Source organism: Aythya fuligula, chromosome 1, assembly GCF_009819795.1.
Source record: "Aythya fuligula isolate bAytFul2 chromosome 1, bAytFul2.pri, whole genome shotgun sequence".
Classification (NCBI taxonomy): domain Eukaryota; kingdom Metazoa; phylum Chordata; class Aves; order Anseriformes; family Anatidae; genus Aythya; species Aythya fuligula.
In genome coordinates, this window is record NC_045559.1 from 206,765,758 (window position 1) to 206,789,318 (window position 23,561).

Genomic DNA, 23,561 nt, shown 5'->3' on the forward strand with positions numbered 1-23,561 from the left:
CCTAGCCCTGCTGGTCACCCTGTTCCTGATACAAGCCAGGATGCCGTTGGCCTTCTTGGCCACCTGAGCACACTGCTGGCTCATATTCAGCCGACTATCCGCCATCACTCCCAGGTCCTTCTCTGCCTGGCAGCTCTCCAACCACTCATCTCCCAGCCTGTAGCTCTGCTTGGGGTTGTTGTGCCCCAGGTGCAGGACCCGGCACTTGGCCTTGTTGAACCTCATCCAGTTGGCCTCAGCCCATCGGTCCGAGATCCCCCTGCAGAGCCTTCCTGCCCTGGAGCAGACCGACACACGCACCTAAGCCCCGCAGCGCCCCGCACCGTGCGGCCCCGGGGCCGGTCCGAGCGCCGCCGGCGGAGCCCCGCGGACGGAGCCTGCCGGTGCCCCGGGCTCAGCCGCCGCCGCCGCCGCCGCCGCCGCCGCCGCTTCCAACCCCGCCCGGCCGAAGGAACCTCCGCCGCTCCGCCCCGCTCCGCTCCCGGGCACGGTAAGAGCTGCCCCCGGCCCCCTGCCCGCCCCCTCCCACCCCGCAGCTCGGGGGGGCCGCGCCGGGGTCCCTGCAGCGCCGGTGCCGCCCCGAGCCCTCCCGTGGCAGCGTGGGGCTGGGGGCGCAGCGCGGGGCTGCCGGTGCCCCGGACCCCTCGCCCCGCGGAGCCCCCTGGCAGGGCCCGGCAGCAGGGTCTGCACGGAGGAGCCCCCCCGCCCCGCTGGCCACGGGGCGCACAGGGCGCAGCATGGCCCGTGCCCCCCAGACCCCCAGGAACCTGGGGGACCTCCCAGGGCCACGCTGCTGCCGCTGCTGCGCCCCGGAGCTGCTGCTGGGGCAGGGTGCAGGTGGAGGCGGCTGATGCGAGCAGGCAGACACCTCTGACACTGGCTGCCCCTTAGGGACACACCGAAGCGTGGCAGTGCCAGCTGGCCCACGGTGCCAACATCAACCGGCTGGAATCGGGGGGCTGGGTACCTGCGCTCAGCACCTGGGCCGGGCATGCTGAGGCTGTGGCCATGCTGCTGTGGATGGGCACAGAGGTGGATGGAGCAGATGCTGAGGGCTGCACAGCACTGCAAGCAGCCGCCTGGACAGCCACAAGGATTTCACCTGGATGCTGCTGCGGCACGGTGCCCATGTGGAACAGACCCCCCTCATTGCCACTGCCTACATGGGCCACTGCCCCACCATGGAGCTGCTGCAGTCCCGTGGCACCAACCCCAACCCTGCTGATGCCAACAGGCACGCAGCACTCTCAGTGGCTGCCCTGCAGCGAGGTGGTGGGGATGCTGCTGGAGCACGGTGCCTATGTGGAGCAGCACGACTGATGCATGGCCTCACGCCCCCGCTGGAACTGCCTACGAGAACCACACTGGGGTGGTGGAGCTGCTGCTGGAGGCCAGCGCCCAGGTGGATGAGGTGAATGTGGCTGGGCACACAGCACTGCTGGAGGCTGCCACAATGGGCCACAGGGCAGTGGTCAGTGCCCTGCTCTTCTGGGGGGCAGCCATGGACTGCGTGGACCCCGAGGGGCAAACAGTGCAGGCTGTGGCAGCAGTGCAGGGCAGCACAGCCATGGCACAGGCACTGCTGGCCTGGGGGCTGGACAAGAATCACTGTGACACATGGGGCTGGAGCCTGCTGCACCTGGCTGCACGGGACGGCCACTGCCCCTGCCTGTGCCTGCTGCTGGAGAGCTGCCCAGCCCTGGACTGCTGCAGCCACGACGGCCACATTGCCCTGACCACTGCTGCCCTGCGTGGCCACCACCCCGACACTGAACTGCTGCTGCTGCACTACGGGGTCGACCCCAACCTGCCTGATGCTGAGGGCTGATCCTGCTGTACCTGCTGGTGCTGGAGGAGCACCTAGCGCTGGCAGAGCTGCTGCTGGTGCCCAGGGCCAACCCTGAGGGCTGAGACACCCAGGGGTGCACTGCACTGCACCTTTCCTGATGATGGGGCAGTCAGTGCAGCTGCTTCAGCACGGGGACGCAGTGGACAGGGAGCAGCGCCCAGCCCTGTGCTTGGCCTTCTGTCACGGCCAGGCTGCTGCCTGCTTGAAGCTGGGCTGTGACACCCACACTGGCCAGGGCTGCAGCCAAGGGGTGACAGCACTGGGCATCGCTGCCCAGGAGACCACTGGGTGCTGCTGGAACAAGGCACCAACCCTTGCTGTGCTGACAGCCATCACAGGACCCCTGCCTTGGCTGCCCAGCGTGGCCACACCACCACCCTGTGCCTGCTGGAGCATCAGGGGGCCCCAGCGGTGCCACCCCACACAGCCTCACACAGCCACTCACCTGTCCGACACCTCCCTGGGGAGCCCACCGGCCTCCTCCGCTGGCTGCTCGCTGGCCGCGGCCGTGCCTCTGGTGCTGTCACTCTGCAGCTGCCCCCTGGGCACAATGGGCTCCCGTGGCCACTGTTGCCCTTCACCCCACGGGGTGCCCGGTTGCACCCCAAGCAGGCACTTGAGCTGCGGCTGGAGGGGCCAACCCACAGCCACGGCTGCAAGAAGGAGACCCTGCTCAGGGTGAGGGTGTGTGACCCTCCCCAGCCCATGCCTGGGGACAGAAGCAGGGGGCTGGCCGGGGAGGTGGTTGTGAGCCCCCCCCCATCAGCAGGTTACCCTACAGTTACCGTCCCTGCTCTGCCTACACGTGGAGGTGGACGGAGGTGCTTGAAGAAGGTGCCTGCCTGGCTGCAGGACAGACGGACGGACAGGTTGGCAGTGCCCAGCGCTGGGCAGGGCAGGCGGCGGTGCCAGCCCAGGGCTCATCCAGCAGCAGCAGTGCAGGCAGGGGCTTGGGCACCGGAGTCACCCCAGCCTTACACAGGGGGGTGGGAGCCCTGGCTGCAGCCCCCTGCCCGAGCCAAGCCCCGTGGGGGCTGGAACCCACTGGTGGTGCAGATGTTTGTACAAAAATAAACACCGTGACCTGCTGCAGCCGTGTGCCTGCCCTGAGTGTTGGGGGGGTGGCAGGGTGCTGCTGGGGGACATCCTCCAGGCGCAGGGGGGCTGGGAGGGCAGGGGGCTGCTGCGGCCCAGCAGGAGGCAGGGACCCAAGGCACGAGCCCCCCACAGCCCTGGTGCAGGATGCAGCTATAGCACTAGCAGGGGGGGGGCACCCCTGAAGGGACGGCAGCAGCAGTGCCCTCGACCAGACCCTTTATTACAGAAGGGCTTTGACACAGCACAGACACACCAGCCCTCCCCATGCACCACCCAGCCCCCACGCCCCATGCCCCGGCCCCGGCCCGCCGCCCCACAGCCCCCGCGGGGCTGCCCCACGGCACGGGGTGTTGCATAGAGAGGAGGGGGTAGGTGACGGGGTGACAGTGGGGACCCGGGGGTGGGGGGCAGAGCCGGCCCGCCCCGCGTGAGGCGGCACAGGATCCGGCCCTGCCGACCCCGGCGCATCCCCGCGGGCAGCCGCCTCCCCTTGCCGCACCGCAGCCAGCTCTCAGCACAACATTCACCCCCAATAAATTAAAAAGGTCCGTGCCCTGCGCGTGGTTAAAAAGCCGCCCGCCGCGGTCACTCCTCGGGGGGCTCGGTCAGGAACGGGGACGTGACCGCGTGGGCCTGGGCGATGGCCGCCAGCTCCTTCAGGAACTCGCTGAAGATGACGGCGCAGTAGACGGCGTTCTTGACCCGCAGCGCCTCGCTCTGCTTCTCGGCCGAGCCGCGGAAGAGCGTGGCCCCCGCCAGCGCCTGCAGCACGGGCCCGTCCCGCACCTGCTGCAGCGCCAGCTGCGCCGCCTGGCGCGCCCGCGTCGGGCTGTTGGCGTGCCGCAGGATCAGCTCGCCCAGCGACGGCTTCCGGCTGCGGGCTAAGGGACAGCGTCAGCACCGTGCTCGGGGCCCCGGGGAGAGGCAGCCCCCAGCCCTGCGTGCGGTGCAGCCCCCGCGCAGTGCCCCACGCAGCCCCCATGCAGTGCTCCATGCAGCCCCCTGCGCCCTCCCCACCGCAGCAGCAGCCCCCCGGCCCCACGCAGCCCCCCGCACTGGTGCGGCCCCAGCCCTCCGTGCCAGCCCCCGGCCCTCGTGGGGGGACCCTCAGGGTGGGCGCTGCTCCCCCCGGCCGCGGCCCCAGCCTCACCCAGCGGCTCGGAGCGGCGCAGGGCGGGCACCACGCTCGGCGTGTCCGACCAGTCCAGCTTCCCCCGGGCAATCAGGTACTTCTTGGCTTTGAAGAGCAGCGTGGGGAAGTCCTCCTGGCTGGCAGCGAAGCTCTCGATCTTGTTCTTCACCGAGCCAAGGACCTGTGGGAGGGAGGGCGGGAGGGAATCGCAGCCAGCCCCGGGCAGATGTGTGCTTTTCATATATAAACGAATATAAATACATAGTATGGATATAAATATAAAAATAAGCAAATGTAAAGCGTCTATCACCATAGACACTTTATATTTGCTTATCAACTTACTCATAACATGTATATATATTTGTATATATTGATAATATATATATAGATAATACATATACTGATAATATGTGTATATATACTATATATGCATATAATATATATATAGTATTTTATATTTGCTTATCACCATACTGATAAGCATTCTTTGGAGAGTTGGCTCGTTGGCACCTCCACACTTCTGCTTCCCACCCGTTTAAAAACCCAACCACAACCCCACAGGCCGTCCCTGCTCGCCTGGCCGGCGTCCAGCACCGCCACCCCCGGTACCTGCAGCAGGGACTTGACGCTGGGCTGGAAGACCATGTTGGTGTTGAGGAGGAAGGAGCGCAGCAGCGGCTGCGGGTAGCAGGCGAGCTGTGCCACCAGCCCGGTCAGCAGGAAGTTGACGTACAGCGAGTTGTGCAGCATGTTCTCCAGCTTGCCGAACAGCGCCGTCACGAAGGGGCCTGCGGGCAGGGGCACGCGTCGGACGCGGCAGCGGGGACCCGGCCGCCCTCCCGCACCCTGCGCCCGGCCCCACCTGTGAAGGGCTGGCTGGGGGGCGGCCCCACGGCGCGCGGGGGGCTGGCGATGAGCTGCGCCAGCGGGTCCAGGGGCCGGGGCAGCACCCGCCCCGCAGCGTCCCCCGACCCGGCCAGCAGCTCGCCCTCGGGCAGGGCGGCGAAGCTGGCGTAGGCCTCCTCCTCTTCGCGGGACAGGGGCAGCTCAGGCGGTCCGGGCGGCTCCTTGGGGCTGGGCAGGGCCACGCCGCCGTTCTTCATCTCGGCCTCAATCTCCCGCAGTTCCTCCGTGAAGGCCTCGATGCTGACGCCCGCCCCGTTGGGCTCGGCCGGCGCCTTGGCCAGCAGCTCCTCCAGCAGCGAGTCCACGGAGGGCAGCGGCTCCCAGCCCGCGGGCTGTGGCCGGGGGCTGGGGGGGGCCGCGGCCCCATTCTGCGCCAGCCCCTCACCCTGGGGGCTCCTGCGCACCTTCTTCACCGCCACGTCCCCCTCGGGACGCCCTGGCTCCACCAGCCCATGCGCCCCGTTCACCAGGGCTCCCGAGTCCTGGGCGTTGGGGCTGGGGCCCCCGGAGCAGGGCTCACCGGGTACGGGTGCCCCCCCAGGGCCCTCCCTTGCCCCTTCCTCGGGCAGGCCCCGCTTCTTAGTCCGCGGGGTGGGGGGTCCCGGAGGGCGCGGGGCGCCACAGCCCTCGGGGCCGGGCGGGTGGCTGCCATCGGGTGGGGGGGCCGCGCCGGTGGCGCTCGGCTCCTCGCCGTCGTAGGGGGCCGACCAGACGCGGCAGGCCCAGGCGCAGCGGTCGATGCTGTGGCGCGCGTCCCGCAGGTACTCCAGGTAATTCCTGTCCAGCTCCGACACCTCCTCCCAGCGGCCGGCCCGGTGCCCGGGGCTGCCGCACGGCGTGCCGGGGGAGCGCGGCGGCACGGCGCCAGCTGCCTCGGGGCCGGCGCTCTGCTGCCGCATGAAGAAGGCGAGGCGGGACGGTGTGGAGGGCTTCGGCACGGTGACCACGGAGGAGGCATCCACGTTGGGGCTGCCCTGGCCTGCAGGAGCAGAAGTAGGCGCTCAGGGCGGCGTGGGGCTGGGGGGCTCGGCACAGGGGCTGCAGGCGTGGCGAGGGGACCGGCACCGTACCCTTGGACCAGGCGGCATGCTCCTCCTCGCGCTCCGGCAGCGGCAGGCTCTCGGGGCGGCAGCAGCGTGGGATGAGCGACAGGAATTTGGCAGCCGTCTTCCCGTAGATGTCCAGGTCCCTGACTGCTCGCTTCTGGCTCAGCATGACGTGGCTGCAGGGCAGCAGGTACCTGGGGGGACGCGGGGCTGCGCGCGGGGAAGTGCCGAGACCGCAGGACGGACACAGCGGGGGCCAGCACCGTCCCACCCCACCGCCAGACCCCCCAGGGGTGCCCCCGCCCAGGCGCTTGCCCCTCCATGCCACAGCCGTGTCTCACCCCAGCACCCGCGAGGCAGTGCCCCAGCCATACCCTGCCCCCACAGGGCAGCGGCAGGCACGGCGCAGGTTACCTGAGCACCAGCTGCAGCATCACGTCCTCACAGTTGAGGCTGAGCAGTGTCCGGAAGAGGCTCAGGGAGACCATGCAGAGCTGAGGACCGAGGGGGTGTGAGGCAGCCGCAGCGCCCCACGAGCCGGCCCCGCCGCGGCCCCCGTGCCTCCTACCCGCGAGTTGCTGTTGATGCGGCCCACGAGGGTGTCGAGGATGGTGGCGTTGTCGTGGCGGTGCAGCAGCACGAAGCGCAGGAAGGTTTTCAGCAGCGCCGTCTCGCTGACGCTGCGCAGGAACAGGTCCAGGTACGCCGTGCTGGCGATCATCTCCTCGATGGAGGTCTGCGGGAGCAGCAGCTGGGCGTGCGCCAGGCCGGGACCTGCGCGGGGCACCCCGCAGCCCTGCTGCCCACCCAAACAGCCCCGGCCGGGGCAGCCCCTACCTTGTGCAGCGCTGGCCCCATGACGGGCACCAGGAACCCGTTGTGGACGTAGTCCACCAGCTGCTTCTGCACCAGCGGGTGGGCAACCTGCAGAGCGGAGGGGTCAGGGCCGCCCACGCCACCCCGCGCACGCCACCACCAGCAGCGAGCCCCACCTGGATGACAGCGTTGCAGAACTCCAGCGAGTTCATGAAGAGCACGAGGGAGGAGACGCCGATCCAGTCCTCGCGGCGCAGGAAGTGCCAGTCATCCCCCCGCACCTCGATCTTGCGAGGCAGCGAGGAGTACAGGGCGCTCAGGCCTGTGGCCAGGACCTGGGGGGACAGGCATCGAGCACGGCGTTGGGACGTGCGGCCCCGAGCAGGGCACAGCCCCTGGCAGCGCAGGCACCACGCTAGCACCGGCCTTACCGGGCAGAAGTAGGAGTTGTCGGTGATGGACTTGGCCACGGCGTGGTTGCTGGCAGACATGGCCATGATAAGCAACAGCGCGTCCCTGGCCTGCTGCCCCAGGACGCCCTCGTGGTGGATGAAGGGGATGAGGAGGGAGAATATGATGAGGTTGGCAGGGCCCTGGTCCGTGTGGCTGTGGAAGAAGAGCTCCAGGATGGCGGGCTCCTTGGCCACAGAGACGCAGAGCTGGTTGAGCAGCAGCACCAGGCTGTTCTCCAGCAGCGCCGAGGCGGGCTCGGCACAGAGGCTGAGCAGCCGTAGCAGGGGCGTGAGCACAGGCTTGTGCTGCAGCAGGGGCTGCCGGGCCTGGCTGATGAGCATCTCATAGAGCTTCAGCTGCTCCACCTTGCGCTCCTCCGTGAAGTCCCCCTGCAGGTGCCAGCACAGCAGGCGCTCCAGGAGGTTCTCTGCCACCACGAACTCCAGGATGGGCCCCGCAGCTGCGTCGCCCCGTGGCCGGTCCTCCGCCAGCAGGTTCAGCATCTGGTAGGTGTTGTTCCGCACGGCGCTCAGGTCGTCAGGGGCCGGCTTGCAGCCCCTCCGCTCCAGGATCCGCAGCACCTGGGGGCAGCAGGTTAAGTGCCTGGCCGGGGGGGTTGCCCTGGGCTCGCCCCCACCCCGGCTCACTCACCTGGGACCAGTGGTTCTTGAAGACCATGAGGCAGGTCTCGGGGTCGGCGGTGACGGGGCTCTGCAAGCTGGCGCTGCGGGCGGTGCGGTGCCCGGCCCCCCGGGGGTTCAGCTTGCTGAGCCAGCTCATCCTCTCCATGGGGACGCGCCGCGTGGCGGGGGGGGCTCACAGGCAGCGGTGCAGCACCCTGAGGGCTGGGCCAGATCCGACGTCTGCACGGTGGTGCTGCGGGGGCACGGGGCAGCGGCCAACCCACAGGGCCCCACACTCCATGCTGCTGTCACCACGGCCTGGGCTGTGGGAGAGCAGCGGCTCAGCACGGGTGAGCTGGGGCAGCAGGGACCCTCGTCCCGGGACCGCTCTTCCCAGGCCCCGCACCCACAGGCGGGCGTGCCAGCGTGCAGCAGGGCACGGCAGGACCCCTGCCCCGGGAGCAGAGCCACGCCGCCATCACCTGCACCGCACCCACCCCTTCCTCGTGTTTTGGCACTGGGTCACACAGCCAGGGGTGACACTGGCTGCCCGCACACTGGCTGAGGCTGCGGGGGGTGAGGGAGCTGCTGTGGCCACCCTGGGCCCAGGGAGGGAACAGGCATGGAGCCGGACAGGCAGCCCCCCCCACACACACACACCCCACATCAGCTCCAGCAGCACACGGCTGGAGGGCACAGGCAAGCAGCAGCACCGGCATGGGGACGGCTCGCGAGCACTACCAGCTCACGGCAGCCCCAGGTCACCACGGGAGGCACAAGCCTGGAGGGGAGCACCCAGAGGAGCCCCCCAGGGCAAGCAGCCTGGCGGGACCCCAGGCCCAGCCCCGAGGCAGCAGGACGGGCAGGACATCACCTACCTGCGCTCAGGGCTGGGGCAGCAGCTCCCAGGCCTAGCACAAGGCCCCACGCACCGGGAGGAAGAGGCGGCAGCGTCGGCTGCCAGGAGGAGGGACGGGACAGGACGGGACGGGACGGACGAGGAAGCAGAGCGGAGGAGGGCTCTGGCGCGGCTCTGCCTCCACACCCAGTCCTGCACTTTGAACCCCGGAGCCAGCCAGGAGCCAAGCGCGGGGGCACCCGGTGGCACCGGGAGGGCTGCCCCCAGCCCGGCCCCGTGGTGGCAGCAGGCTCAGCCAGGCACGGGGCCCCACAGCCGTGGCACGGTGCGGCACAGCAGCTCAGGCACCCAGCCAGAGGCACGAGTCCCCACGTGCTCAGCCCCTTCTCCCCACCAGGGCAGCACCGCGGCTCTCCAGGCCATGCCATGAGCCCCTGCCAAGGGCACAGCGCTGTCCCAGTCCCAGTCCCTGTCCCCAGCATCCTCCAGCCCCAACACAGCCACTGGCACTCGCTCGGGGTCACTCGGGGCACAGGGCACCAGCAGAGCCTGGCCCTGGGGCTGTGGCAGTGCCCAACGAGGGGCAGGGCAGGAGCAAGGGGCAGAGGACCAGGGCATCCCCAGCAGCAAGGCTGTGCCCTGACGGCCACCAGGACCCAGCAGCGTGGCAGCTGGGGGCAGCGCACGGAGCCATGGCTCCCACACTCCCTGCCCACCCCCAGAGCGCCTGCGCTCCGTCCCCACACCTCGTGCCGGGCATCCCCTGCTGCCCCCAGCACAGGCGAGGCCCTGGTCCCAGTGCTCCGTGTGGTGCCATGCCAGCATGGCCTTGCTGGGACCGGTGGGACACCACCGGGGACGGGATGGCAGCACCGGGACAGCGCCGGGGGGACACCACAGGGCCACAGGCGGGGTGTGAAAGAGGCCACTCAGGGAAACCTAAACCACAAAAGGCACAAAAAGGGAAGTGAGCAGCGGCACGCCCAGAGCGCAGGCAGAGACCCGGCGTGGGAAGCGCGAGGAGCTGTCGGGCAGCGGTGCCGGCGGCTTCCACGCGGCGAGAGCGGCACGGAGCTGGCGCTGAGGGCAGCCGAGCGCTGCGCTGCCAGCAGCACCGCCGGGGGAGGCAGCACGCTGCCGCCGGGTATTTTAGGAACCGGCCAGATGTATTTATACCACGCGGCGAGGAGCTTCCCATTCCAACATGGGCGCAGCCTTACTGCAGTTGCTAAAGTTAGACCCTGAGGAGTCAGCGCGCCCGGCACCTCGCGCCAAGCGCCCGCAGCGCTGCCGCCACCGGGACAGCCACGGGCGGCACCCGCAGCACCGAGCAACACCGGGCCCCACGCCGGGCAGGGGGAGGCTGCTGACAGACGGACCCGGGCAGAGCGAGGCGCTCCGTGAGGCCCAGCTCATGGCAATGCATCTCAGAGACCAGACCCGGGGCGCTGCGGCTGCACCGGGACCGGCTGGATCCCCCACGGGACGCGGCCTGGAGGGGGCTCGGCCCGCACCGGTGTCCAGCACCCGCCTGGCACCAGAGCGGGGACTCCGAGAGGTGACCACGGCGTCGAACCTGCCCGGTCCCCGGGCCTTGCACACTGTCGGCAAGGTGCGGGCTGCTTCCAGGGGCACCGATGGCACCGCTGCCCGATGGCACCGCCGCCAGCCACGCAGCACCAAGCGCGGCCGCCAGCCCGGTGTCTGCAGGCGGTGGGCACGGGGCACCACGAGCGCTGCCGCCCGGCACGGCCGCACGCCCGGTGCCACAGCCGGGGGTGTCCCAGAAGGTGCTTGGGACGCGCGCCCCCGAGCCGCCGGCAGCATCGCCCCACGGCCGGGCCGCGCCACGTGCCGGTGCCACTCGTGGAGGCACAGCCGCCCTGGGGCCCGCCGGACCCGGACACCCCGCGAGGACAGACGGACACACGGGCGGACAGGCGGACACGGGGACGCACGGACGGGGCGGCCGTGCCCCCGCGCCCCCCGCAGCCCCGTCCCGGCGCCCTCCTACCTGGGGTCAAGGTCGCGGGGCTCCGTCCGTCAGCGCCGCGCCTGGGAAGGGACAGCAGAGGTGGGGAAACGGGGGGACGGGAACGGGGGAACCGGGAGCGGCCGCGGGGGGCGCGGGGCCCGGCCCCGGTGCGGCCCGGCCGGGGCTCCCCGGGGACACCGGGAGCGGGGGCAGAGCCCCGGGGGGGACCCGCCAGGGCCGGGCCGCGCCGCTCCCCGCAGCCCCCCCGCGAGGACACCCGCGGCCGCCGCCACCCCCGGGACCGGGACCGGGTCCGGGCGCCCCGTCCCCAGCGCCCGCCGCCCGAGGACAGCCCCGGGCCGGGCCGGGTCCCCCCGCGCCGCGGCCAAGGGCACCGGCCCCGCCCGCCCCGCCCCTTCCCGGGAGGCCCCGCCCCTTCCCGGGGCCCCGCCCCCCGGCCCGGCCGCCCCCCGCCGCCCGCCCCCGCTCTCACCGGTCGCCTCCGCTGCGGGCCCCGCGCGCCCGCCGCCATCTTCCCGCCGCCGCCCGACGCACCGGCGCGCGCACGGCCCCGCCCGCGGCCCCGCCCCGAACACCGGCGTGGGCGGGGCCTGAGCCTCTGGGGGCGGGGCCGGCGCTTGGCCGCCGCCTCGAGGCGAGTGCTCATTGGCTGCGCGGAGACCGGGGCGGGGCCCGGGGCGGGGCCAGGTGGGCAGCGGGGCGGGGCGGGGCGGGGCGGGGCGGGGCGGGGCGGGGCGGGGCGAGGCGGGGCGGGGCGGGGCGGGGCGGGGCGGGGCGGGGGCACCGGGGCTGTGCGGGACCTGCCCCTGCCCTGCCCCTGCCCCTGGACCGGCACCGGGCACCGGGCACCGGGCACCGCCGCGGGGCTCGGGCAGCCTGCCCGGGGCACGGCGCCCCCCGCTGCTCCCCCCGCACCGGCCGTGCCTGCCCCGGGCACCGGCCGCCCCCTCCCGCCCCCGCGGCGCCCCCCGTCCCGCCGCCGGCCCCGCAGCGCCCCGAGCCCGGCGGCAGCCCCCCCCGGCGGCTCGCCGCCCCCACGGCCCCGGGGACGCGCACGGCAGCGCTCGCGTCCCGGTGCGCGGTGAGCAGCCCCCCGGGAGCCCCGGTTGCCAGGACCCGCCCGGCACCGCCCGGCCGCGCCCCGGCCCCGCAGCAGCCCCGGTGCAGGATGCGGAGCCTCAGCGCGGTGCTGTCCCGCCGCTGGGACCGGGCCCCGGCACCACGCACCGGCCGCACGCAGGGGTGAGCGGGGCCGGGGGGTGCCCCGCCGGGGGGACCGGGACCGGGACCGGGGCACGAGGGGGGTCCCCATCAGCACCGTGCCCCGTGCGGGGTGGGGCTGAGCCGGGGAGCTGGGCTCGGGGGGGCACTGGGAGTCACGGTAGAGTACGGGGGGTCACTGGGGGGCACGGGGGGGCACGGTAGGGCGGCAGGGCCCATCCTGGGGGGTCCCATCCACCACGACCCCCCCGTGCCTCCCCAGCAGCGCTGCCGCTCCCCAGAACTGGATCCTCGACCCCTCCGGGGACTGGTACTACTGGTGGCTCAGCGCCATGGTGCTGCCCATCATGTACAACTGGATCGTCATCGTCTGCAGGTGCCGGGGTGCGGGGTGGGCGCCGGCGCTGCAGCCAGGGGGGTGACCCGGGGGCTGGGGCCGGCTCCAGGCAGCCCAGTGACGGTGCCGGTGCCGCCAGGTCCTGCTTCGCCGAGCTCCAGGAGCAGCACACGGTGCTGTGGCTGAGCCTGGACTGCCTGAGCGACGCGCTCTACCTGCTGGACATCGCCGTGCACCTCCACACCGGTCAGTGCCCCAGCCCGCCCCACGCCCAGCCGCTTGCACCAACACCACGTGTGTGCGCAGACACGTACCCGCACACACAACTACACGCAGTCACACGTGTGCACACACAGATACATGTACTTTCACACAAAGACACACATGCACAAACCTGTGTGACATGCATGTGCACGTGCACACACACATGTGGCACACACACACACACGTCAGGCACACACAGACCTGGGAGCACAGCAGTCACTGGGCAGGGGTGGGGCCGGGCTGACATTTTGGGGTGGGCGCCCATCTGCCGAGCCCCTCAGCAGTACAGCCACGCAGGCAGCACAGGGCCCAGTGGTGACATATGTGGTGTCCCCCACCTCTACCAGCACAGGGCCACCCCACAGCCTCTCACCCCCCATTTGGGTGCCCCCATCCCACAGGGAGCCCCCATACCCGTGAGTCCCCTGTCCCCAGCCCAGCCACATCCCTCCTGGACCCAGGGCCCTCCACCCCCAGGGGCTCCCCAGCGGGCCGAGTGCTGACTCACTGCCCCCAGGCTTCCTGGAGGAGGGCATCCTGGTGCAGGACCGGGCGCAGATCCGGCGGCGCTACCTGCGCTCTGCCAGCTTCCCCTGGGACGTGGCCTCGGTGCTGCCCACCGACCTGCTCTACCTGCACCTGGGGCCGGCCGTGCCGGCCGTGCGAGCCAACCGCTTCCTGCGGACCCCGCGGCTCTTCGAAGCCTTTGACCGCCGGGAGACACGCACTGCCCACCCCTATGCCTTCCGCATCGCCAAGCTGATGCTCTACGTCTTCGTCACCATCCACTGGAACGGCTGCCTCTACTTTGCCCTCTCCACCTACCTGGGGCTGGGTGCCGACGACTGGGTCTACCCCAACGCCAGCCGCCCCGGCTTCGCCCGCCCGCTGCGGCAGTACCTGCACAGCTTCTACATCTCCACCCTCATCCTCACCACCGTGGGTGACACGCCGGAGCCCCAGCGCGAGGAGGAGTTCCTCTTCATGACCGCCGGCTTCCTGCTGGCCGTGCTGGGCTTCGCCACCATCATGGGCAGCATGAGCTCCGTCATCGCCAACATGAACGCAGCCGACGCCGCCTTCTACCCCGACCACGGCCCGGTGCAGCAGTACCTGCAGGCACATGGTGTCGGGGGGCGGCTGCTGCGGCGGGTGGCCGGCTGGCACCAGCACCTGCGGGCGCAGAGGAAGCTGGTGGGGGAGCGGGCCGTGCTCCGGCACCTGCCCAGCCGGCTACGGGCCGAGGTGGCCGCCAGCGTGCACCTGCCTGCCCTGCGCAAGGTGTCCCTCTTCCAGAGCTGCGAGCGCGGTGTGCTGGAGGCGCTGGTGCTCAAGCTGCGGCCCCAGGTCTTCAGCCCCGGAGAGTTCGTCTGCTGCACCGGCGACGTGGGGCGGGAGATGTATTTCATCCGCGAGGGGCGTCTGGCCGTGGTGGCGGCCGACGGCGTCACACGGCTCGCCATCCTGGGCGAGGGGCTCTACTTCGGGGAGATCAGCCTCATCAACATCCGAGGTGAGCCTCTGACGTACCCCTTCAAGCACACCCCCAGCCCTGGCCTCACCGCAGCCCTGCATCCCCAGGGAACAGGTCGGGGAACCGTCGCACCGCCAACATCCAGAGCATCGGCTACTCGGACCTCTTCTGCCTCTCCAAGGAGGACCTGACAGAGGTGCTGGCCGAGTTCCCCAGCGCCCGCGCCCTGATGGAGGCCAAGGGCCGTGAGATCCTGCTGCGCATGGACAAGCTGGATGTGCACGCTGAGGCGGCGGCGGCGGCAGCAGCAGAGGAGGCTGAGCAGCGAGTGCAGGCGCTGGAGGTGGCCCTGGAGGAGCTGCAGACACGGGTGGCCCGGCTGCTGGCCCAGCTGGAGTCCAGCGCCTTCAAGCTGGCGCTGCGCATCGGGCGCCTCGAGAGCAGGGCCCAGCAGCGGCGCCTGGCCAGGGAACGGGCTCCAGACAGGGACCAGGGGCCCGCCAGGCTGCAGGGACCTGATAGGGGACGGGGTCCTGATGGGGCGCAGGGTCCCACAAGGGTGCAGGGTCCCATGGGCTTGCGGGGTCCCACTGGTGTGCAGGATCCCATGAGGGCACAGGGTCCCACCAGGGTGCAGGGTCCCACCAGGGTGCAGGGTTCAACCAGGGTGCAGGGTCCCACTGGTGTACGGGGTCCCACTGGTGTACGGGGTACCACCAGGGTGCAGGGTTCCATGGGGATGCAGGGTCCCACTGGTGTACAGGGTCCTGCTGGTGTACAGGGACCCACCAGGGGCCAGGGTCCCACGGGGGTGCAGGGCACAAGACGCAGAGGCCCCCGGCGCTGAAGGTCAAGGGACCTGTCCGGCTGTCAGGTGTGTGCCAGCGGTGACGCTGGGTGCTTTGTGACAGCCATCGCTGGGTAACGATGACAACAGTCGCTAGGTAACAAGGACAACAACCGCTAGGTGATGGTGACAATAGTTGCTATGTAACAATGACAACAGTTGCTAGGTAACAAGGATGGTTGTTCATGACTGAGACGGGAGCTGCAGGGATGGGGCAGAGCGGGCACAGCGGCCGCAGGAACCAGAGCGGGACTGAGACGGGGCCAGGGCCACCTGGAGGGGAGAGGACAGGAGTGGAAAGGGACAGGAGGGGACGGGAATGGGGATGGGGTGGGAAGGGACAGGAGGGGATGGGGCTGGAGGGGACAGGAATGGGGGTGGGACGGGGATGGGGATGGGATGGGAAAAAGGATGGGTTCAGAAATGGGGATGGGGATGGGAAAGGAAGGGGACAGGGTCTGGACAGGAATGGGGACAGGGAATGGAGAGGATGGGCAAGCAGGTCACGATGCAACAGGGATGGGGATGGGACAGGCCCAAGGTTCAGAACAGGGACAGGGATGGGGATGGGACGGGATGGGGAAGGGGAGAGGGAAGGGAGGAGACAAGAGAGAGGGTCAGGGATGGGTTCGGACCAGGGGCCGGGATGGGGATAGGGTGGGGAGAAGGACGGTCAGAAAAGGGACACGGAAGGGGGTGAGATGAGGACGGAACGGGAGTGTGGGTGGGAAGGGGATGGGGTCGGATCAGGGATGGGGCTGGGGACGGGAGCGGCCACGAGGGCCGGCATCTCCGGGGTCCCGGCTGCGGCGGCAACGGGAGCGGCCCCGCGCCCCCGGGCGGACCCCGGCCCGGCCCCGGCTGGGAGCGGCGCAGCTGCGGCAAACAGCCCCGGGCAGCCTGGGCAAACAGCGGGCGGCACCCGCCGGCAGCCGCTGCCCGGGCACCCGGGAATGCTGCGGGGAGCGGCCGGAACGGCTCCGGCAGGGCGGGGTGCGCGCCCCGAGCCTCCCGAGCGCTCTGAGACCCGCGAGCCCCCCGAGCCCCCCGAGCCCCTTGAGCCCCCCGAGCCCTTCGAGCCCCGGGGTCCCCGAGCCCCGGCCCCACGTGGGGTCCCTCCAACCCGGTTCCCGCTGCCGGCCGGCGGCCCCCGATGCTCCGCGGCCCGCGCCCCCCCCGGGTCCCCCTGCCCCGCCACCCCCCGGTTCTCCCCGCGCCGCCGCTGCCGCTCTCCCCCGCTCCCCCCGGCTCCCCCCGGCTCCCCCCGGGCTCCCCCCGCTCCCTGCCGCTGCCGCGCCCCCGGCCCGCCCCGCGCCCCCGCCCCGCGCCCCCGCCGCCGGGCGCCGCCCCCCGCTCACTCTCCAGGCGGCTCCGGAGCGAGCGGGGCGGCGCGGAGCCTCCTCCCGGGGCCGCCGCCGGTGCCGCCGCCGGGGTGGGCGCGATGGGCACGGGGCGGCTCTGACGGCGGCTCCGGCGGCGCCATGGACCCGCGGCGCCTCAATGAGTCCCTGCAGGAGCTGCTCTGCCGCCCCGGGAACGGCACCGGCACCGGCACCGGCACGGACACCGGCACCGGCTCCGGCTCCTCCTGGAACAGCTCCGCCTGCGACCTCCTCCGCAGGGGCCTCCGCGGGCCCCCGGCACCCAAAGGTGAGACCGGGGCGGGGTGGGACGGGACGGGACCCGGCAGCCGCTCCGTTCCGCCGTGCGCCCCGTCTCCTGCCCGGCGCAACCCGGCGCGCCCGCGGTTCCCCCGTGTGCTCCAGCCCCGCCGGCCCCGGTACCCGGTGCCCAGCACCCGGCAGTCCTGGAGCGCGGCTCGGGGCCGGGCTGTGCCCGCGCGAGGGCAGCGAAGGTTCCGGGCGGAGGCGGGCGCGGAGCCCCGCGGCGCGCAGCCCCGGTCCCGGTGCCCGTCGCTGGCCGCGCGGCCGGGACTCGCTCAGCTCCCGGCGCGGTCACGTCCGAGCGCGGCCGGGGAGCGGGGGGCGCGGGGCTGCCAGCGCCCGGCCCCGGGGAGCGTCAGCACCGCCGCGACTCCGGCGCCCGCCCGCTGCCCGGGTGCTGGAGCCCAGCCTGGGTGGCGTCGTGCCCGCGGAGCCGCGCTGGGGAGGGAGAGCGCCCGGGCATCCTGGCACCGCGTCCGCTGCAGTGATGGCCGCGGGGACGTCCCGGCTCTGCCCACCACCAGACGCTTGCTAGGGCTGGTGAGAGCCCGGGCGCTTGGCTACCGTCCGCGGCCACACCACCCTCGCCATGGCCGTTGCACCCAGACACGCACTTGACCACCTGTGACCCTGCTGCCCCGCAGACCTGGACCTGACAGTGCGCGTCCTGCTGTACGCGCTGATCTTTGTGCTGAGCATCTGCGGGAACGCCCTGGTCGTGGCCGTGCTGCTCCTGAACCGCCGCCTGCGCACCGTCACCAACTCCTTCCTGCTGTCCCTGGCGCTCAGTGACCTGATGCTGGCACTCTGCTGCATGCCCTTCACTCTCGTCCCCAACCTCATGGGCACCTTCATCTTCGGCGAGGCTGTCTGCAAGCTCATGGCCTACCTCATGGGTACGGTGGGTGGGGGCCAGGGGGCTGTGCCACGCTGCGCTGCGGGCGCTGACCCTCGCTGCCCGCAGGCGTCTCCGTGTCGGTCTCCACCTTCAGCCTGGTGGCCATCGCCATCGAGCGGTACAGCGCCATCTGCAACCCGCTGCAATCCCGCGTGTGGCAGACGCGCTCGCACGCCTGCCGGGTCATCGCCAGCACCTGGCTCTTCTCGGCGCTGCTCATGCTGCCCTACGCCATCTACAGCACCACGCGGGCCGTGCCCGCCCGCGGCGCCCGCCCAGCCCTCAGCCAGTGCACGCACGACTGGCCCAGTGAGCACGTCCGGCAGGCCTGGTGAGCTGGCCCCAGCCCCGCACCGTGCGCTCCTGCACCCAGCACAGCCGCTGCCACAGGGCTGGCAGAGGGGCTGCCATGCAACAGGTGCTGTCCTTTCAGGTATGTTCTGCTGCTTCTCATCCTCTTCTTCATCCCGGGTGTGGTGATGATCGTGGCTTACGGGCTCATCTCTCGTGAGCTCTATCGAGGGATCCGCTTTGAGTTGGACATCAAGGGGGAGGCTGCAGGTGAGGGGATGGGGAGCTGGGGACCTGCAGAGTCCTGCGGGACACAGCTCTGCTCAGCACCTCCTGCCTGGGGCAAGCAGAGGGGCTGGGCCCCCGGAGCTGCATCCCCTCCTGACACCTGTCGCATGCTGGGGAGGCCGTGCTGCTCCGTGCCTGGTGCTGCATGGGTCCGGGTGGTGCCATGGGGCTGGGGACGTGACCATGTCCCGCTCCAACCCCCACAGCCCAGCGCAATGGTGGCCCGGAGCCGGCTCCTGCCTGCGATGAGGGAGATGGCTGCTACCTGCAGCTCTCCCGGCCAGGCGGTGCGCTGGAGCTGCGTGCACTGGGCACAGCAGGCGCACAGCAGGACCGGGCACGCATCAACAGTTCAGAGGCAAAGCTGGTGGCCAAGCGGCGTGTGATCCGCATGCTGGTGGTCATTGTGGCCATGTTCTTCCTCTGCTGGCTGCCCATCTTCACCGCCAACACCTGGCGTGCCTTTGCACCGCGGGCAGCCCAGCGCGCACTCTCGGGGACACCCATCTCCTTCATCCACCTCCTCTCCTACACCTCCGCCTGTGCCAACCCCCTCATCTACTGCTTCATGAACCGCCGCTTCCGCAAGGCCTTCCTGGGCACCTGCACCGGCTGCCGCCGCGCCTGCCCACGCCGCCCGCTCGACGAGGACGTGGCCAACGTCAACGCCTCGCTCTCCAAGTTCAGCTACACCACTGTCAGCAGCCTCGGGCCCCCATGAGCCCAGCCCCGTGCCCCTCCGCCCCCGCCACCTCCCACTCGTGTCCTGACTCAGCTCCCTGTGCTTCGCGTCCCCTCTACCCCTCCAGCCTCAGTGGCACCCCCGTGCGCCCCCCCCCAACCTGTCCCGGGGCATCCCCCGCGCCTGCGGGCTCTGCACTGCGGCCCCGGGCTGAGCAGGGTGGCGGCGGCAGCCCCCGCGCTCCCCTCGCCCCGCCCGTGGGGCTGGAGGCCGGGGTGATGGGGGAAGCCCCCAGCCCAGCCCAGGCCCTCCCCGCTCACTCCCCGCGGGCTGCGGCCGCAATAAAGCCTTTGCCTGGTGTCACCCGCTCCGCTTCTTCCCCCCCGCGCCCGGCACCGGGCAGCGCGGAGCACGGAGCCGGGCGGGGAGCGGCAGCGCCGGGAGCCCCGGGCCCGGCCCTCGGTGGGTCCGAGCCCCGGGACTGGGACGGCCCCGAGCGGGGGGAGCCTCGCGGGAGCAAGGGGGGAGCGCCCGCATGCTCCGCACCGGCACCGGGACGGTCCCGAGCGGCTCGGCGCGGCTGGGGCAGCCCCAGAGCCCCGGGCGCTGCCGCCGTTCCTGCCTGGCCCCGGCTGCTCACACCCCCGCGTAGGTGTGTGCACACCCGTGTGCGTGCATGCACACGCAGCTGCTCGGGCTTGCACAGCCCTGCATGCTCGGGCACACAGCCCTGCACACACGCCTTGCACCCCTGTGCACGCACACACAGCTGCGCCTGGCACTTGCACACACACACACACAGACACTCACACTCACACACACACAGACACAGACACACAGACACACACACGCACACACACACACACACTCACACACACACGCACACACACACGCACACACACACGCACACACACACACCCACGCACACACACACACACACTCACACACACACTCACACACACTCACACACCCCCCCGTGCCAGCACACGCACCCAGCTGCGCCCCCCGGACACAAGCACAGCAGATCCCGTGGGCAGCAGGGCAGGACCCACGGGGGGGGGGAGGTGTCCCCGTGGGCAGCAGCGGGGGGTCCCCACGGGCTGCCCATGCTGTGCTCCTGTTCAGACGGCGCCCACCGGGCTCCATCTGCCACAGCCCCCCCGTTCCCCCCGTGACCCCGCAGTGCCCCAGGGGGGCTCCGCCTGGCCGTGACCCCACGCGACCCCGTCTCGGGGACTCCCCTCCGGGCCCCATCTCCCCGCGCCGCGTCCCGGTGCGCTCCGTCCCCGGCCGTGCCCCCGGTGGGGCCGCACCCCGCGGGACTACATCTCCCGTCGTGCCCCGCGGGGCGCCCCGCCCCCCCCACGCGCTCAGGCCCCGCCCCCTGTCCCCGGCCCCGCCCCGTTCCCTCCCGGCCCCGCCCCGCTCGGAGCCGTCCCGGCCATGGCGGTGGGCGCGGGCCGGGACCCGCCGCTGGCCCTGGCCCTGGCCCTGGCCCTGGCGCTGCCGCTGTCGGTGGCGCTGTCGCCGCCCGGGGCCGCGCTGCTGGAGGCGGCGGGGCCGCGCTGGGGCTGGCGCAACCTGACGTGCCCGGGCTGCCGCCTGCTCTTCGGGGCGCTCGACCTGGCGCTGCAGGTGCCGGGGGAACCGGGACGGGGAGGGGGGGAGCGGGGGAGAGGGGAGGGCACCGGGACGGGGGGGAGGGGACGGGACGGGAGGGGAGGGGACGGGACGGGAGGGGAGGGCACCGGGACCGGAGGGCACTGGGACGGGACGGGGGGCGGAGGGGAGGGGACGGGGGAGGAGGGCACCGGGAGGGCGAGGGGAGGGCACCGGGACGGGACGGGGGGGGAGGCAAGGGGGAGGGGAAGAGACGGGACGGGAGGGCACCGGGGGGGAAGGGCACCGGGACGGGACGGGACGAAAGGGGAAGGGGAAGGGAAAGGGGAAGGGGAAGTGGGGGGCACCGGGGCTGGAGGGCACCGGGACGGGACGGGACGGGGAGGCAGCAGCACGGGGCTAGGGCCAGGGCCGGGAGGAGGCCGAGGCCGGGGCTGGATGGGAACGGGCAGAGCGGGGCCAGCGAGGTCGGGGCTGGGGCCAGGAGGGCGCAGGGAAGGGAGCAGCGAGGCCGGGGCAGGGCCGGGGCCTCGTGACAGCCGCTGTTGGGACGGGACGTGCCTGGGGGTGGTCACGGGATGGGGACGGGGACGGGACGGGGGCAGCCGGGGACAGGGCCAGGTGCTGGGGCCCGGAAGGGGAAGGGGAACCCGGCCGAGGCCGCCCGCTTCCCCCGGGGCCGGGTGCCGGCGGCGCGAGGAACAGCGCGTGCCCATCGCCCACCGCAGCTGGAGCCCAACGTGGCGCGCGTGGGGCGCGTGGCGGTGGGGCTGTGCCAGGAGCTGCGGCTGGCGCGCCCCGAGATCTGCCGGCAGGCCGTGCAGCTCTTCCAGCGCGACGTGGTGGCCGCCTGGGCCCGCTCCGTGCTGCGGCCGGCCGAGGCCTGCGGGCTGCTGCTGGGCCCGCGCTGCGGCCACTGGGACATCTACGGCGCCTGGAACGTCTCCCTGCCCGCCGCCCCCAAGCCGCCGGTGCGGCCCCCGGCGCCCCCGCCGCCCGGCGCGCCCAGCGCCCGCGTCCTCTTCCTCACCGACCTGCACTGGGACCGGCTCTACACCCCGGGCAGCGATCCTGCCTGCCCCGACCCGCTCTGCTGCCGCGGCGCCGCCCGCCCCGGTCCCGGCGGCGCTGGCTTCTGGGGCGAGTACAGCAAGTGCGACCTGCCGCTGCACACCATCGCGGGGCTGCTGGCCCAGCTGCGCCACGCCGGCCCCTTCGCCGCCGCGTACTGGACGGGCGACATCCCGGCACACAACGTCTGGCAGCAGCGCCGCGAGGACCAGCTGCTGGCCCTGCGCACCGTCACCGCGCTGTTGCGCCAGCACCTGGGCGCCCTGCCCGTCTACCCGGCCGTGGGCAACCACGAGGCCACCCCCGTCAATGCCTTTCCCCCACCCTACGTGCACGGCAACCAGTCCTCGGCGTGGCTGTACGACGCGATGGCTGAGGCCTGGCAGGACTGGCTGCCCCCGCCGGCGCTGGAGACCCTCCGGTGGGGCGGCCGCACAGGGAGCGAGGGGCTGGGGGGGCTCTGGGCTGGCTGGGGGGCACAGGGGCAAGGAGCTTGTAGGGCATGGAGGGACTACTGGTGGGAGGGTGCTTGGGCAGGCTGGGGGGTGCAGTCCAGGGGCACACAGGTGCCTGGGGCAGGGGCACTGGTGCTTGGGGCAGACGTGAGGGGAGGAAGGGCGGGGGGGTGTCCGAGGCACTGCAGGCTGCTGGGGGACGTGTGCCAGACACGTGGGGATAGCAGAGCCCTGGGCAGTCAGCGCTGACACCCCCCCCTTCCCTGCAGAGCCGCTGGCTTCTACACGGTGCAGGTATGGCCCGGGCTGCGCCTCGTCTCGCTCAACATGAACTTCTGCTCCCAGGCCAACTTCTGGCTGCTCATCAACTCCACCGACCCTGCGGGGCAGCTGCAGTGGCTCGTGGGCGTTCTGGAGGCCGCCGAGCAGCAGGGGGAGAAGGTGGGCAGCAGCAGGGTGGGGGGGTCCTGGGGCCCCGCTACCCCTGTGCACCCCCCACCAGCTCCCCCTCTCCTGGCTGCTGCCCCCAGGTGCACATCATCGGGCACATCCCTCCGGCCCACTGCCTGCGGAGCTGGAGCTGGAACTACTACCGCATCGTCAACAGGTCAGCCTGCGGAGGACCCGCTCTGTGCCGGGGCCCTGCTGCGCCTGGTGCCATCAGGAGGCCAAGGGCGAGGGCCGGGTGGGAGCCGGCGCCAGCGGGTGCCGTGGGTGCAGCAGCCAGGCTGGTGCAACGAGTCCCGGGAGCAGCGGTGCCGTGGGGTGGGGCCAGCCCCGGGCAGCGCCGTGGGGCAGGGGACGGGGCCTGGCGCTGGCTGCGCTCACCCCTGCTGCCCCACGCGCAGGTTTGAAGGCACCATCGCAGCACAGTTCTTCGGGCACACACACGTGGACGAGTTTGAGATGTTCTACGATGAGGAGACCCTGACGCGTCCCGTCTCTGTGGCCTTCGTGGCACCCAGCGTCACCACCTACATCAACCTCAACCCCGGTGAGCGCTCCATCCCCTCCCATCCCCTCCTCCCGCTCTGGCTGTGGAGCTGCCCCACAAACCCCGACTGCTGCCCCCAGGCTACCGCGTGTACGAGGTGGACGGCGCCTACAACGGCAGCTCCCACGCCGTGCTGGACCACGAGACGTTCATCCTCAACCTCACCGAGGCCAACGTGCCTGGGGCAGAGCCGCACTGGCAGCGCCTCTACCGCGCCCGTGAGGCCTACGGGATGGCCACCGCCTTCCCCGCCGACTGGGACCTGCTCATCCGCCGCTTCCAGGATGACGAGCACCTCTTCCAGCGCTTCTGGTACCACTTCCACAAGGGCCACCCGCCCCGCGAGCCCTGCCTGGAGGCCTGCAAGGCGGCCCTGCTCTGTGCGCTGCGCACCGGCCGCTCAGCCGACCCCAGCCTCTGCCGGGTGCTGCGCCCAGCCCGGCCTTTCCGGCAGATCCTGCAGCTCTGGCGGCAGCGGCAGCTCTGCTGAGCCCGGGGCTGGCAGCGGCGCCAGGGGACACACGGGGATGGGGACAGATACTCACCCACGCTGTGGGATGGGAAGGGGCCCCATCCTGGCTGCACGGGGCCACCACTTGGCCCTGCACTCCCACTGGTGGCAGCCCCAGCTGGCTGCATAATAAAGGTTGGTGATGGAGAGAGCCGGCTGCTGGCCC

At 71.9% G+C, this 23,561-nt stretch overlaps 4 protein-coding genes across 5 annotated transcripts; 3 read left to right on the top strand and 1 right to left on the bottom strand.

The window, feature by feature from the left end:
• Nucleotides 1–3,278: 3,278 nt before the first annotated feature.
• On the bottom strand, nucleotides 3,279–11,287 carry FAM160A2 (family with sequence similarity 160 member A2). Of its 2 annotated transcripts, XM_032208284.1 has the most exons (13): nucleotides 11,251–11,287; nucleotides 10,797–10,837; nucleotides 7,952–8,246; nucleotides 7,279–7,881; nucleotides 7,024–7,182; nucleotides 6,869–6,955; nucleotides 6,600–6,767; nucleotides 6,446–6,525; nucleotides 6,056–6,225; nucleotides 4,942–5,964; nucleotides 4,689–4,867; nucleotides 4,098–4,260; nucleotides 3,279–3,828 (listed from the first exon to the last, which is right to left on the bottom strand). In XM_032208284.1, exons 3-13 carry the CDS (start codon nucleotides 8,087–8,089, stop codon nucleotides 3,533–3,535), a joined length of 3,066 nt encoding a protein of 1,021 aa, XP_032064175.1. In that variant the 5' UTR covers nucleotides 8,090–8,246; nucleotides 10,797–10,837; nucleotides 11,251–11,287; the 3' UTR covers nucleotides 3,279–3,532. The 2 variants fall into 2 exon arrangements, with proteins under 2 accessions (XP_032064175.1, XP_032064176.1); XM_032208285.1 differs by lacking the exon at nucleotides 11,251–11,287 and having other exon boundaries at nucleotides 10,797–10,849.
• CNGA4 (cyclic nucleotide gated channel subunit alpha 4) lies at nucleotides 9,987–14,921 on the top strand. The gene is made up of 5 exons (XM_032208060.1): nucleotides 9,987–10,394; nucleotides 12,281–12,375; nucleotides 12,476–12,582; nucleotides 13,118–14,113; nucleotides 14,182–14,921. The coding sequence occupies exons 1-5, from the start codon at nucleotides 9,987–9,989 to the stop codon at nucleotides 14,919–14,921; spliced, it is 2,346 nt and encodes a 781-aa protein (XP_032063951.1).
• A 1,462-nt stretch (nucleotides 14,922–16,383) lies between these two features.
• Nucleotides 16,384–19,045, top strand: CCKBR (cholecystokinin B receptor). Its single transcript, XM_032208051.1, has 5 exons — nucleotides 16,384–16,571; nucleotides 17,230–17,481; nucleotides 17,550–17,814; nucleotides 17,917–18,044; nucleotides 18,269–19,045. Exons 1-5 carry the CDS (start codon nucleotides 16,403–16,405, stop codon nucleotides 18,781–18,783), a joined length of 1,329 nt encoding a protein of 442 aa, XP_032063942.1. The 5' UTR covers nucleotides 16,384–16,402; the 3' UTR covers nucleotides 18,784–19,045.
• Nucleotides 19,046–20,187: 1,142 nt separating this feature from the next.
• On the top strand, nucleotides 20,188–23,544 carry SMPD1 (sphingomyelin phosphodiesterase 1). Its single transcript, XM_032208072.1, has 6 exons — nucleotides 20,188–20,379; nucleotides 21,003–21,856; nucleotides 22,160–22,331; nucleotides 22,421–22,497; nucleotides 22,739–22,884; nucleotides 22,965–23,544. Exons 1-6 carry the CDS (start codon nucleotides 20,188–20,190, stop codon nucleotides 23,372–23,374), a joined length of 1,851 nt encoding a protein of 616 aa, XP_032063963.1. The 3' UTR covers nucleotides 23,375–23,544.
• Nucleotides 23,545–23,561: the final 17 nt, after the last annotated feature.

Bases quoted from the DNA above. Each gene is read 5' to 3' on its own strand.
- FAM160A2 (XM_032208284.1), bottom strand. From the start codon at position 8,089: ATGGAGAGGATGAGCTGGCTCAGCAAGCTGAACCCCCGGGGGGCCGGG. The intron at 7,183-7,278 runs GTAAGGCCGGTG...CTGTCCCCCCAG, and splicing joins ACAACTCCTACTTCTGCCCG to GTCCTGGCCACAGGCCTGAG. The intron at 4,868-4,941 runs GTGGGGCCGGGC...CCCTGCCCGCAG, and splicing joins CCCCAGCCAGCCCTTCACAG to GCCCCTTCGTGACGGCGCTG.
- CNGA4 (XM_032208060.1), top strand. From the start codon at position 9,987: ATGGGCGCAGCCTTACTGCAGTTGCTAAAGTTAGACCCTGAGGAGTCA. The intron at 12,376-12,475 runs GTGCCGGGGTGC...CGGTGCCGCCAG, and splicing joins TGGATCGTCATCGTCTGCAG to GTCCTGCTTCGCCGAGCTCC. The intron at 14,114-14,181 runs GTGAGCCTCTGA...CTGCATCCCCAG, and splicing joins CAGCCTCATCAACATCCGAG to GGAACAGGTCGGGGAACCGT.
- CCKBR (XM_032208051.1), top strand. From the start codon at position 16,403: ATGGACCCGCGGCGCCTCAATGAGTCCCTGCAGGAGCTGCTCTGCCGC. The intron at 17,482-17,549 runs GTACGGTGGGTG...CGCTGCCCGCAG, and splicing joins GCTCATGGCCTACCTCATGG to GCGTCTCCGTGTCGGTCTCC. The intron at 18,045-18,268 runs GTGAGGGGATGG...CAACCCCCACAG, and splicing joins CATCAAGGGGGAGGCTGCAG to CCCAGCGCAATGGTGGCCCG.
- SMPD1 (XM_032208072.1), top strand. From the start codon at position 20,188: ATGGCGGTGGGCGCGGGCCGGGACCCGCCGCTGGCCCTGGCCCTGGCC. The intron at 22,332-22,420 runs GTGGGCAGCAGC...TGCTGCCCCCAG, and splicing joins CCGAGCAGCAGGGGGAGAAG to GTGCACATCATCGGGCACAT. The intron at 22,885-22,964 runs GTGAGCGCTCCA...TGCTGCCCCCAG, and splicing joins CTACATCAACCTCAACCCCG to GCTACCGCGTGTACGAGGTG.